Here is a 13,460-nt window from a genome sequence, read left to right as displayed (position 1 = left end):
TTTCTTAAAGGAATTAACTCTTTGCTATTCCATAAAAAAAAAAACTCTGAATAATATTGTTATCTGCCTTTTTTTTATTCCTTCATTCTCTAAAATGTAATATGTTAATATCTCAGTTGAGTTGTCTACCATAATCTTTGGTTTGGTAGCAACTTTTGTGATCATTTTGACAGGAAAAAAAAAAGTCAACTTTAGTTTAGGAAAAATGTCATAGAACCTCATGGCCTTAATTATCAAAAACTCTTTGAAAACATGTTAAAAATGAAAGAATGTCTGTTCTATAATAAGAAAGAAGTTATTGTAACAAAGAACAATTACTGAAAGCAAATAGGTGAAAGCACTAAATGTGAGGGGAGAGATATGAGAAGATTGCTAATTGCACCTTTGATTTTAATTTACAAATTACTTTGGAATAAACAGGCATATTAGAGAGTGAATAATATGAACTGGAAAAGAGTGGTCTTTAAACTTAGAACATTCATGTAATGCATTTAATTTAATTGTTGAAATGAGATATTTAGTATCTGTCTATTCACAACCTAAGTCCATCCAGATATTAATGAGAATGAATCAATAGCTTTTCTAAGTTTAAATAAAACCGGTGTTTCTTACAAATTAAAAGCACAACATCCATTTAAGGAAAAAGGGAGTGGTGGGTCTTGAAAGCATGATACAATTTAGTTCACTCAAATTTAAACTTTGCTTTATCTTTATTATTGTTTTTTTAGGCAAAAGATTTAAGCTATTCAATCATTAAAGAACTTACACCTCTTATCTAGAAAAGCCCAAATTATCTTTAAAAAAAAACTTAAGAGGCTCTTGGGTGGCTCAGTTGGTTAAGCCTCCTACTTTGGCTCAGGTCGTGATCTCTAGGTCCATGGGTTTGAGCCCCATCTTGGTCTCTGTGCTGACAGCTCAGAGCCTACAATTTGCTTCAGATTCTCTGTCTCCCTCTCTCTCTGCCCTTCCCCCGTTGGCACTCGTGCATGCTCTCTCTCTCTCTCATCTCTCTCTTTCAAAAATAAATATTTTAAAAAACAAAAGTAAAATAAAAATAAGACATTTCTTTAAAGTGTTTTTTTTCCTCCTCTATACATGTATGCTATAGGTTTAAAATTTCCACGTAAGGCCTCATGTGTTCTACTCAGCTTAGAAGTAGAAAGAGTGATGTGTTTGAGATTTAAACAAGTATAGGAAAATGCTTGTAAAATTTAGTTGTTGAACTGTAAGGACTTAATAGAAACATAAATCTATTATATATATATTATATGGTACAAATTAACTTATATATTATATGATAGAGATAAATCCATAGATTATATTTTATATGATAGATTTATATATTACACATATATTTTGATATATGTCATATACTTTTTTCTTTTTCTTTTCCCTTTTTCCTATGTATGTTTCCCTGAAATAAATGTGACAGTCTACTACAGTCAAATTTTAAATGGCCTCTAAAATAAGTAAGTAGGTAGATAGATGATAGATAGATTGATAGAGAGATAGATGATAGATAGATAGATAGATAGATAGATAGATAGATAAGTAGTACTCTGCTTTGAAATATAGCCCAGGTCATCAATCAATACCCATAAGGCATTTTAGGATTTTTATGATATATTATAGTTGATTGCAAAAGGTATACAAGACAGAAACATAATGTTGTCTAGAGTGAACCTTTGTAGAAAATTGCCACTGGGTTCATCTTTATTTTTACAAAAATAAATATGCATTGGCTATGGTTTATATCTCTGAATGATAGAATTGTATGTTTTGAGAATGTTTCTGATTCAGTTTTCCTGTAATTGTCCGTCTGCATGAAGCCATCTCTGTTTAACCCTATCTTGTCACTGCTAAAAAGATTTAATTAAATTATTACTGGCAGAAGTAGGGGTTTTGATGTTCCTGATTTTGTTTTTGTATTTATGTTTCTGTTTATTATATTTTCTATTATTTTGATTTGTAATTGCTTTGCATTTTTCTTGTAAGTTCTGATAGAGATATGAGGGCATGTATTCTGTCTTTTATAATTGCATACATAAGTTCATAAAATGTCCTCATTAAATATATATTCTATAAATGTGTATTTATATTGACTGACTGAATAGAAATGGACAGCCATCCAGTTCTTAACTTGTTCCAGTCTGCCTCATGGACACTGAATCTTAATTATTGGCTCTAGGAAGTCATTTTTTAATATGCAAAATTAAGTAGGATTTAAAAAAATTAAGTTTATTTATTTGTTTATTTTGAGAGAGAGAGAGAGAGAGCAGGGGAAGGGAAGAGAGAGACAGAGGGACAGAGAGAGAGACAGAGAGAGAGAGAGGGAATCCCAAGCAGGCTTCATGCTGACAGCATGGAGACCTACATGGAGCTCGATCTCACAAACCCATGAGATCATGATTTGAACCAAAACCAAGAGTCACTCGACTGACTGAGCCACCCAGGTGCCTCATAAGTAGGGTTTAATAAAGATCAATCAATTAAATTGTATCGCTAATTACATTTTTATATAAGAATTATAAGATATAAATATTAATCAAAAAATCAGGTAATTAGTGATATTATTATAAAGGATAATTGGCAATTCACATATACTTTTATATTTTAAGCTTTGTATTTTTATTATTAGTCAATGATAACTGTTATGAACTAAAAATGAATAAATAATTCATTACAGATGGACATGGAAAAGAAAGCATGGTCCTAATTAATGGATTTTATATTAAACCATATTTTGCATATTATATGCACCAATCAAAATTCACCTGGTGAGACTCCTATACACATACAGCTCTTTCTGAACTTACAATCCTTAACCTTAAGAAATGATAACTTCTTAATTGTATAATTATTAGATCACAAAGAAGAGGTCTGTAATGTGTATAGTATTGTTCAAATCAGAATCATTTTCATCAATGCTAGCTATTTGCATGTTAATATTTAGGGTATTTGCTTTTACAGAACAAATCACTCTTCTAGTGATTCAAGAAGGTGATTTCATTATCTAAGGGATCAACTATTATTGATTCCTTTCAATTATGTGATGCCTACTTCACATGTATTATGGTATATATGGATCATTCCTCACTCAGGGTCTCACAGGTATTAAAGAAATAAATCTGTGTGTGTGTGTGTGTGTGTGTGTGTGTGTGTGTGTGTGTGTGTGTGTGTGTGTTTTCCACTTGTTCTCTTTGTGTGAGTTAAAGAGAGAGCCATGATTATCTATCATAACATAAGGTATTCATTTTGGCACCACAGCTTAGCCCATAGGGCTTTCAATAGCAAAGAGGTTAATGTCAAAATTAGTCAACATCAGATTTTGCCTGCAATCATATTTACTTAATACTGGATACACATGTTTATAGTAAATTGTTTGATAGACTCTAATGCGGTGTAGTGAAAATTAACTAGAATCAGCAAATGTTAACATTACTTAAAAGTAGACATGGGGAAAAGATTCTGTGTTCTGATACGCACTCTGAATTGTCTCTGCTACTCATTAAAAATTTCAAGACAATAATAAGATAATTGAATTTCCCACAAAGATTTTGTCACTGGGCTTCTGCTAATGAATATAGAAATCTGAAGAGCTTTTCTTTAGTCTAATTTTGATTGCCTTCTAGGGAGCTTTCTTTTGTCACTGGCATACTGCTGGTTTATTCAAAGTATGTTGTTAATATGCTTATGTAAATATTTGATCTCCAATTTAGGAGTTACCATATGGGAACTGATGACCTTTGGAGGAAAACCCTATGATGGAATTCCAACCAGAGAAATCCCGGATTTATTAGAGAAAGGAGAACGTTTGCCCCAGCCTCCTATCTGCACTATTGACGTTTACATGGTCATGGTCAAATGTAAGATTGCAAAATAATTTCATCATCACCATCATCACTCTTAGTAAAGCAATAGTACAGATTAGTCTACCTGCATAATGTTTTTGTATATTGAAAAATGTAAAAGTCCAAAAATAATTATGAAAAGATCATGTAAACACCTGCATTTTTGTGATTATTATGAATAGGAAGCAATATCATGCTTCCATGTTATGAAGTCAAAATTATATGACTCTTTCTCTTCTGATTCATTTCACTTTGATTCTTATCATTTCCATGACAATCACATTGTCTTTCATAAAGAGATGTAATTAGTTACAATAATGTTAGTAATCTTTATAGGAAAATAGCAGTCTAAACAAATGATCTGATATAAAGAAAGAAAGCTTGAAGCTGATAGTTGAAAAAATGAATTAAATGGAAATAGGTTTACCAGTTTTAGTCAACAGGAAATTAGCAGGACAGAATGGAAAGTAGGAAGACATGAATCTACAGTCAAATAAAAAGATTATGAATGTTTACTTTTTTTTTTTTCAATTTGATCATTTGTTTACATCAAACGCTCTTACTTTTTTTTCCTCCTTTCTATGCCCCAGACACATACGTATTATAAATATGTTTTGGCAGCCTAGGCTCTTAATTTAAATAGAATTAAGGAAGTCTCTGGAGTTTCCTAGTTAATTTAAGTGAGATTAACATTCAGCAATCTTTCTTGTGTAATCTGGGGTTTTCCCCTTTCGATTTACACAGGGTTAGCAAAGAAACAAACTGGTGAAGGTGAATAAGCATCTTATTAATAAGAGACTTTGGACCTAGGTCTACTCAGATTTATATTCATGACATGTGTGATACATTCTGACAGTGAGGAAAGAAATAAAAAATGTGCCTTCCAGTTCAGGTCAGCATGCCCTTTTCTCTAAGCATAGTTCTATTTACTCAATATTTAGTTAGAAAGAAACGGATACCTCCTGGTGAAGTTAACCTTTTTAGGTTCTAATAATTCCAGAAACACCTATTTTCTCATTAGCATCTTGTTATCAACAGCAATTTTGTGTGTGTGTGTGTGTGTGCAAATGGATGCATATAGTGCAGCTTTATTAGGAGAGGGAAAAAAATCAGGTGATATTAATGATACATGAAATGACACCCAAAGACTTCCCAGAACAAGAATAAAAATTGAACTCCCAGAAAAAAGAAACTCACTTTATAACTTTATTGAATCAAGCATCTTCAGTAGTCATCTATGCAAAAAACCTTAAAAACATGCATACATTATATAATTTGATCTCATAAGTAGCATAAGAAATTATTTATATACTTCATTTTGATACTCTGATGAAACAATGAGAAATCAGGAAAAGATTTTGCCTAATAGAGAGTTTTACCTTGCTTTTATGAGTTTTAATACTTAAGAAAAGGGTCACTTGGCAAGAAAATCAAGGAAAGCTTAGTACTTGTATTCTTGTGATCTCATCAGCTAAGCAGAGCCTGGGGAGATAAGACCCACTTTATCTAGACTCCCAGCTAAATAATAATACATACCTTGAAAATTGCTGATAGTATTTTTATGCTGCAAAGTTTACTAGTTAGATAAGCTAATGGCTAGTGCTGAACAAACATTACCAATTACTTTGCATTGTTTTTTTTTTCCCCCACCAGGAAAAAAAACAGCTTGAGAAAGTTGCTTTCTATTTCTTTCCCCACCCCCACCCCCTCCCCTGTGCTGGTGCACTGCATTGTAACTAAAATTTGTATTCTATGTCACTCCTAATAGAAAATAATAAATTATGTCCCCATCACCTCCTCTATAGCCATCCAAGAAAAATTTTAAAAAAAGAAAGAAAGAAAAAGGAAGCATTCTCTCCACTTAAGAAAAAAATATAGGAGATTCTGTAAGTTTCTATAGTTAGCCTAGGGTTATGTTTCATAAGAAGAAAAATTACTTTTAAATTAGATCAACAGAATAAAAAGTTTCTCTTATTCACATTTACTTATGAACATCAACAAACTGCTTGAGATAGAACCTTGCCTATTGAATTATTTCTTTCTTTAGCTTTGTTTTTTTTAGATCATTATTACTAAAACAGTATTTTTCAAACAGCCTATGTTTTCATAAAATTTACATCCTACTTCTTCCTAATTATGGATAGATACAGTGACCCTTTTACTGTGTGTGAATTTCTAGGCTGGATGATTGATGCAGACAGTAGACCTAAATTTAAGGAACTGGCTGCTGAATTTTCGAGGATGGCTCGAGACCCTCAAAGATATCTAGTTATTCAGGTTGGTACATATCTGGACACTGGAACTTTGTAAATCACCATTCATAAATCGATTAAGCAGAATATCATGTGAAATGACTTATGGAAAAGAGGTTTCTAGTTGATGTCAGAACTCCTTCTAGGAATCTTGCCTTAGTATTCAAGTGCCTCTGCTATTGAATGGCCAGATAATTATGATTATCCATATACATGAGAAGTCCTTGTCCTCAGATAAACCTTCTAGCACTCTGCTTTTTGTTAACATTATGCGTTAAGTCATGTCCATTATTATAATCTTCCCTTTCAGAATAAAAGGAAGATGGATTTTTGTTTTAATCTTGTCCAGGTTTTAAGACAGTGAATTAAAAGTGTCAGTATATTGCATTCAATTTCCTAAAAAATATTTATAAATATATTTTGTTTTGTTAAGGGAGATATACAGTATCCAAGCAATAACTCAGATTCCAGTGAATGGATGTACATATGAATCAAATAACAGTCCAAAAGAACATTTTATATTAAACACTAGAAACACTGAATTGGATAATTTAAAAATTATAATATATTTCTCTATGATTATTTTGCCTAAATCATAAACAAGTGGACCTTGGGTTACACTGAACTAATTTTCCTCAATGAAACAAGGTAGCATTTATCTTCCTATTAATAGTCTGCAATGAAGATAAAAGTCAGGATTTAGAATCTAATAGTCCCTAGTTATTTTTCTCCCAAATTAACTTGCATAAACCACTTATATACAAAAATGTCACATAATTTTGAAAAATAAAAAAAATCATATTTAAGAAATATAGGAGGCAAAAAAAGAGTAGGGTTTTGGTGTCTCTCCCACCCTTGTTTATATTATTTGCCACTTTTGCTGTGATTTTTAAAGCTATCACTTTAACAGTGTCATTCTATAGAATAAATCATGGGGGTGCCTGGGTGGCTCGGTCTGTTAAGCATCTGACTTTGGCTCAGGTCATGATCTGGTGTTTCGGGTATTCGAGCCCCGAGTCGGGCTCTGTGCTGACAGCTCAGAGCCTGGAGTCTGTTTCAGGTTCTGTTTCCCTCTCCCTCTGCCCCTCCTCTGCTCACGCTTTGTCTCTCTCTCTCTCTCAAAAGTAAATAAACATTAAAAAAAAAAAAATCATGGAGCCTACATGTCCTGATAACTCTACCCTATCAATCCAAACAAATAAAATACAGTAAAGATTGAGAAGTCGATTGCCCTTTATTACTTACTCTTAAAGTCACAGCTCAAACAACATCTTGGCAATGAAGCCTATACAGTTATTCTCAAGTCTGAAATAGATTATGCCTCCCTCAAAAGAGCCATAGCATACTGCTTTAATTCCCTCTAATGGCGTTTATCACATTCTATTAAATGTATTTATCTTACCGTGTCATATCTAAGTATGTTACAAGCTCCTTTGTGACTGGTAAATGTGTTAAACAGTTATTTTTTAAACGAGTGCATGATATTTCAACCACTTGTTTTGATATTACATAAATATGCTGCAAAGTCCATATATTTAAGATGAAGAATCTTTGTTTGTTTGTTTGTCTGGTGGGCAAACTTTTAGGGTGATGATCGCATGAAGCTTCCCAGTCCAAATGACAGCAAGTTCTTTCAGAATCTCTTGGATGAAGAGGACCTGGAAGATATGATGGATGCTGAGGAATACCTGGTCCCTCAGGCTTTCAACATCCCACCTCCCATCTATACTTCCAGAGCAAGAATTGACTCAAATAGGGTAAGAAATGATTATATACCACCTCCCATGTTATTTCTGAGAAACAAATCATGCAAACATATTATAAGCACTGGAATTACAAAATAATTATACAGCTCAATTCCGGGTGATTCCTAGATTAAAAACATACTATACCAGGGAAAGACACGCCATATATAGTTAATTTTGAAACACAAACATAGGTAATAGAATATGTACTCTGAAGTATTTTTAAAATTTCAAAAAGAGGAATGTTGCCTTTGTCGTATGTTACTTAAATCTTAGTTTAAAAAAAAATCTACAACCAATTCAAGCTAATAAAACTGTGTTTATATAAATGAAAATTCTTAACAAGATAGGCTCTTTAAAAAAGATGATAGGACTTATTTATTAGTCAAGAGGTGATACAAGTACAACCTCTTTCACTCAAGAGACTTTAAGTATTTCCTGTCACTTTGAAGTCGAAATAGAAAACTGCAATACTTTGAACTCTATCAATCCTTTTGGGGGGACTGCTGAACCAATTCTAAGATGTAGATTTAGGTTTTGAAAGAAGCTTCTGAAAAGAACTTGCATTTAATTTTAAATATTAAGCACACTCTATGTGACTATCATTCTTTTTCTGAAAACTGCCAATCCATGTGTTCATTCGTTTATTTTTTAAAAAAAATATTTAATGTTCACTCAGCATGTATTGAGTACTCCTCCATGTAAGGCATGATTAGACACTTGAGATTCAAAGTGTTTTGACATAATCCCTGGTTTCAAGAAGTGTCCAGCCTCCTTATTTAAGAACATTATCATAGCTGGTGGAACAGACAGCATTCTATTTGTCTTGACCACAAGCATAAGAAACCTTTCAAATTGCTGCTCATTTTCATAAGTGAAGTTCTTTGCTTTATTTCAGATCCACAGCAATAATAACATAACACTTACCTGGTGTTTACCCCGTGTCAACATATATATAAACCTGGTGTTTACCCTGTGTCAATACATATATATTAAGTCTCTTATTCCTTACAACAATATCATTAGGTTCTATTAACATTATCTCCATCTTAAAATGAAGAAACTTGTCACAATTAAGTGATTTGACTGGTGTCCTACAGTTAGCCAGTGGGAGAGTACGATTCTAATGTAGGCAGCCTGCCTCTATCACACATACTGCTGCCTCAAAGTTATTGGAACATGTTATTTTCATCATATGGTTGTTTTTCTTGACATCGACCTCAATGTTTGAGATACATGCAGTTTGAGAAATCCCCCGGGTGATTATGAAATGCATCCTCCAACCTCTCCCATACCTTTTGCCCATTTGCTCTATTTAGAAGGGCTGTTGTAGAAGAAGGCAAAATAAATACCTCAATTTTTCTTTTCTATGAAAAATATGTCAGTGCATCCCAATGGGGAGAAGACAACTAAAAGGTTTGCAAATTAAATCAATACTCATTGAACATCAGTCTTGTTTATGGGAAGGAACAAAGTCCTTAAGGTGTATAAAGGAAGCAACTTTCCCCCTTCCATATACTTAGCAACATGGCCAAATTATAACTTTGGTGATTGTAATTTTATGTGACAAATGTATTGCTTTTCTTAAAATAGAGACATTTCAGAAAACAGTTTTCCTTCCTTAACATGAAATGCTATAGGGCCAAGAGCTTGAATCTTTTTCTTTTCATAAGGCGTCTCAGATTTCAACTTTCTGTTCATTTTAATTTATGCTCAATGCAAGGAATTCTTAATAAAGGTTTGAATTAACTAAATGAAATTAGTGAGACAAAGTAGAAGCCACATGAGAAATTATTTGGCCTTCAGTTACCATTTCTTATTCCACATTATTATTTAAACAATGTTATCTGTAGATTTCTTTTTAGTTTTTCAGGTCTTTGTTAGGGGAATTGTGCTTAAATACCATTTTATTTTCAGGCATTAAGAGGCCTGATTAATCATCTGTGTTTTCTTATTTTAAAAAAATCTGGTTTTATGTAACTTCATCTGTGTTTTCCTATTTTAAAAAACTTGGTTTTATGTAACTTCCATGGTAATTTCTAATTTGTGCAAATGCTATTTTCCCTTTTTCTTCCTAGAAAGTTAAGTTATATTATTTTATAGTTAGAAAATAAATTACTTCAGTTTTAGGTTCTGTGGCCAACTTATGTGGTAAGGGAATATCTTAAAGTGAATTTTAATCAAGTGTTTCTTGAGCATATTTGCTAAACTTTGAAACCAAAAACTAATTCGGCTTTTAAATATAGATTCTTTTGCTCACTAGCTGATAAATTTTACATGTTGTTCTTAATAACTTTACAACTTGTTTCTTCATATGTAAAATAAATACAATGGTAGTTAACTTATGTGATTGCTAAACAATTACCCTTTAAAAAGTGCCAGGCAAATACATACTTATTCTCTTTTAAGAATCACTCAAAGTTCATTTGTACTTATTTCCTTTTCAATATCATATATCACAACGTTTTCTACATATTATCTAGAAAAACCCTATTGATTCAATCAGTACTTGACTAAGTACTTCTGCTGATGTGTTTTTTTATAGCAAATAAGATATAGATGTAATTTATTCTATGGTGCTTTTATTTCAAAATCTGTATGTATTTTGATACATGTCATGACTTTAAAGCAATGGATCAATTAAAACTACAAAGCTGACATTTATCCAGCAAGTTGATAGATACAGATGCAAGTGTTGCTAAAAAACACCCAACAAATTTAGACCTGTTGTTGTTATTATTATTGTTATTGTTAGTACCTTTTTAATACTATCTCAAATACTTTTATCACAATAATATACCAAAAATGCTTACTCTAGCATGATGAAAATGGAAGAACATGAGAAGCTATCTAACTTCTACAAACTTCAGGTCTGTACATCTGTAAAATGAAGATTTAAAATCTACTCAGAAGTGCCTGGGTGGCTCAGTTGGTTAAGCGTCTGACTCTTGGCTTCAGCTCAGGTCATGATCTCAAGGTTTCGTGGGATTGAGCCCTGAATCAGGCTCTGTGCTGACAGCGCAGAACCTACTTGGGATTCTCTCTCTCTCTCTGTCTCTCTCCTTCTCTCTCAAAATAAATAAATAAACTTCAAAATATCTGCTAAGAATATTGTGAAGGTTATCTTTTTAGGATACCTAAGTGTGTTCCCCATTGATGGATATGTAGGAGATGCTCAATAGTGTGGAAATTAATGAAGACCAAACAAATTGGAGAAGCGAAGCCTCTTTATTCAGAGCTTCTTATAGCAAGGGACTTCGCCACTGCCACTTGCATTTTGGCAGAGTCTCAAAGGCAAACAAGAGTGGGAAAGCTTTATAGTGGAGAAAAGGGAAGGCTTCAAGTATGCCTTGGTTGGAGGCTTTTGGCGTGGGGAAACTATAAGAGGGTAGGTAATTAGAAGTGGGACATCCAGTGTAATTAGTTACAGGTACATATTTGTCTTTCTCTGGTTTGTCCTAAATTGAAAGTGCTGACAAAACTTAGAGAAGCTATTAGTTACTCAAGGCCTGACAACTTTGGTTAAGTTGTTACATATGTTATTATTTAGCTTCCTAGATTGCTGCTGGAGGTAACAATCTGGCTTCCTGCAAAATTTATATAACAGGACTGGCTTCCTGGCCTGTTTATTATAGATACGGTTTCCCAGGTAAGTTGCTATTAAGTTGGGGATTAGACTTCTGTTTTTATGTATGATCTAGCCATTGTCCATTTGTGTATTCAGTCTTTCAATAGGTTTTGGTCTCCATGACTGCCTTCTTTCTCTCTTGATATATTTATTTAAATACATAATGCCTGATGTTTTGAATTAAATCCTTGTACAGTTTTTGAATTTCTGTGCAGATATTTTTCTATTCATGTGGATAAAAATTGTCTTTTTCTTTTGAGTTACCTAAATTTATATTTCTCTGGCATAGTGCATTGTATACCAAATACAGGAGCAATGATAAAGATAGCTAATAACTTGATATGACTAAAAATATTTTAGCTTTAATGATATTGGAAATTTTAATTTAAAATCTTCAGTACATTTTTGTAGAGAAGGTTTCAACTGTTGCAGGATCATCCAGTAATTTGTGATGAATAGTTTTAAAGATGCAGTATTCTACCTCTTTCCAAACATATCAGCTAGCTCTCAATTATCCAGGCCAGGGGAAGACAAAGGAATTCTAGCTGCTGCACATTGGTGGAGCAGGTGACCCACAGTGGTTCTCTCATGACAATTTCCACTTCTTTCACATCTGCTAAGAAATAACTACATTAACAGATCTGATTTTTTTCCTCCTCCTTTTGCCCTCTTTCTTCCAGAACAGGTTACATGGATAGGTTGAGAAATGAATAAAATGTAAGCAGAAGAAACAAAGGATGAAGAAAAATAAAGGAGCTTAGTATCTCAAAAATGTGATCAGTTTCTAAATAATTGGTTGTAGGCTGAATATTTGACTGCTCATAAAGTGGGATCTTACACACTTTATTTTGTGCTACTATCACTTTTCCCTCAAATTAAATTTTGTAACTTTGATAAAGATATCCTAGTAAGGCTACCACACACATTGTAATTCCTATTAAGAGTTTTACTAATTCATCACTTAGAAAAAATAGAGGGGCACCTGGGTGGCTCAGTCATTAGAGAGTCTGACTCTTGATTTCATCTCAGGTCATGATCCCTGGGTCATGGGATCAAGCCCCACATCAGGCTTCATGCTGAACGTGGAACCCGCCTAGGATTCTCAATCTCTCTCTCTCTCTCTCTCTCTCTCTCTCTCTCTCTCACTCCCTCTCTGTCTCTCTCCCTTTTTTCTTCTTCCCTGCTCATGCACGCTCTCTCTCTCTCTCTCTCTAAAATTAAAAAAAAAAAAGAAAGAAATGCAAAGCACTTTGGTTTCCCCTATAGGATTTATGATATCGTGCCAAATATGCTTCCTAATGATGTATATAACTAGAAGAAATTCAAGCAAAATGGTGATGCAGGGACAGGGATATAATGATGTCACTTTCCATAATGACATTTGAAAATATAAGAGTTTCAATGACATTTGTTTTTACTGTTCAACAGATCAAAGCTATGATTTCTTATTTTATGGAATCATAAAACTAGTAATAATAGTATTAGCTAAAACTTATTGACTGCTTACTATGACCAAGGTACTATGCTAAGTATTTTAAATTTACTGTTTCACTTTTATTTCACAAAGCCCTATTAGGTAGACACTAATATTCATCCCATTTTAAAACTTAAGAAAATTGAGCTGTAGAAAGTTTAGATAACACAAATGATAAGAAGCAAATCTAGAAATTGAGTCCAGCTTTCAACAATCCCCCATGGAGGCCATACGTAAAATAACAGTGTGGTAGGGGAAATTTCCTCATTTCAAGTTCCTATTAAACGTCTTACTATGTATGAAACTAGCACTTTTCATTCACTTAATGGTAATTGTAAAAAAGAAAATAAATCGGATGTCAGAAATGCCACTTTTTAGAACAAACTCTGGCGTTACAGCCCTAGTTATATCATTTAACTGAATTCAGTTTCTTCATTTTAACGATGAGAAAACTGAGCTATATTGCCTATTAAGTTCTTTCTAATTTTAAAAGTACCTTATTATCAAATG

General features: G+C 32.9%; 1 protein-coding gene across 6 annotated transcripts in view; it reads left to right on the top strand.

Moving 5' to 3' along the window:
• The window catches only part of ERBB4 (erb-b2 receptor tyrosine kinase 4), a 1,138,739-nt gene that overhangs the window by 1,087,548 nt on the left and 37,731 nt on the right, over positions 1–13,460 (top strand). For all 6 annotated transcript variants that reach the window (XM_045481110.1, XM_045481107.1, XM_045481111.1 and 3 more), the window contains 3 exons: positions 3,720–3,866; positions 6,031–6,128; positions 7,690–7,860. In XM_045481110.1, the coding sequence (XP_045337066.1) occupies positions 3,720–3,866; positions 6,031–6,128; positions 7,690–7,860 (416 nt within the window). The remainder of the gene's footprint in view (positions 1–3,719; positions 3,867–6,030; positions 6,129–7,689; positions 7,861–13,460) is intronic.

The sequence above is a fragment of the Leopardus geoffroyi genome, chromosome C1 (assembly GCF_018350155.1).
Source record: "Leopardus geoffroyi isolate Oge1 chromosome C1, O.geoffroyi_Oge1_pat1.0, whole genome shotgun sequence".
Classification (NCBI taxonomy): Eukaryota; Metazoa; Chordata; class Mammalia; order Carnivora; family Felidae; genus Leopardus; species Leopardus geoffroyi.
This window is presented reverse-complemented; position numbering and strand designations above follow the sequence as displayed.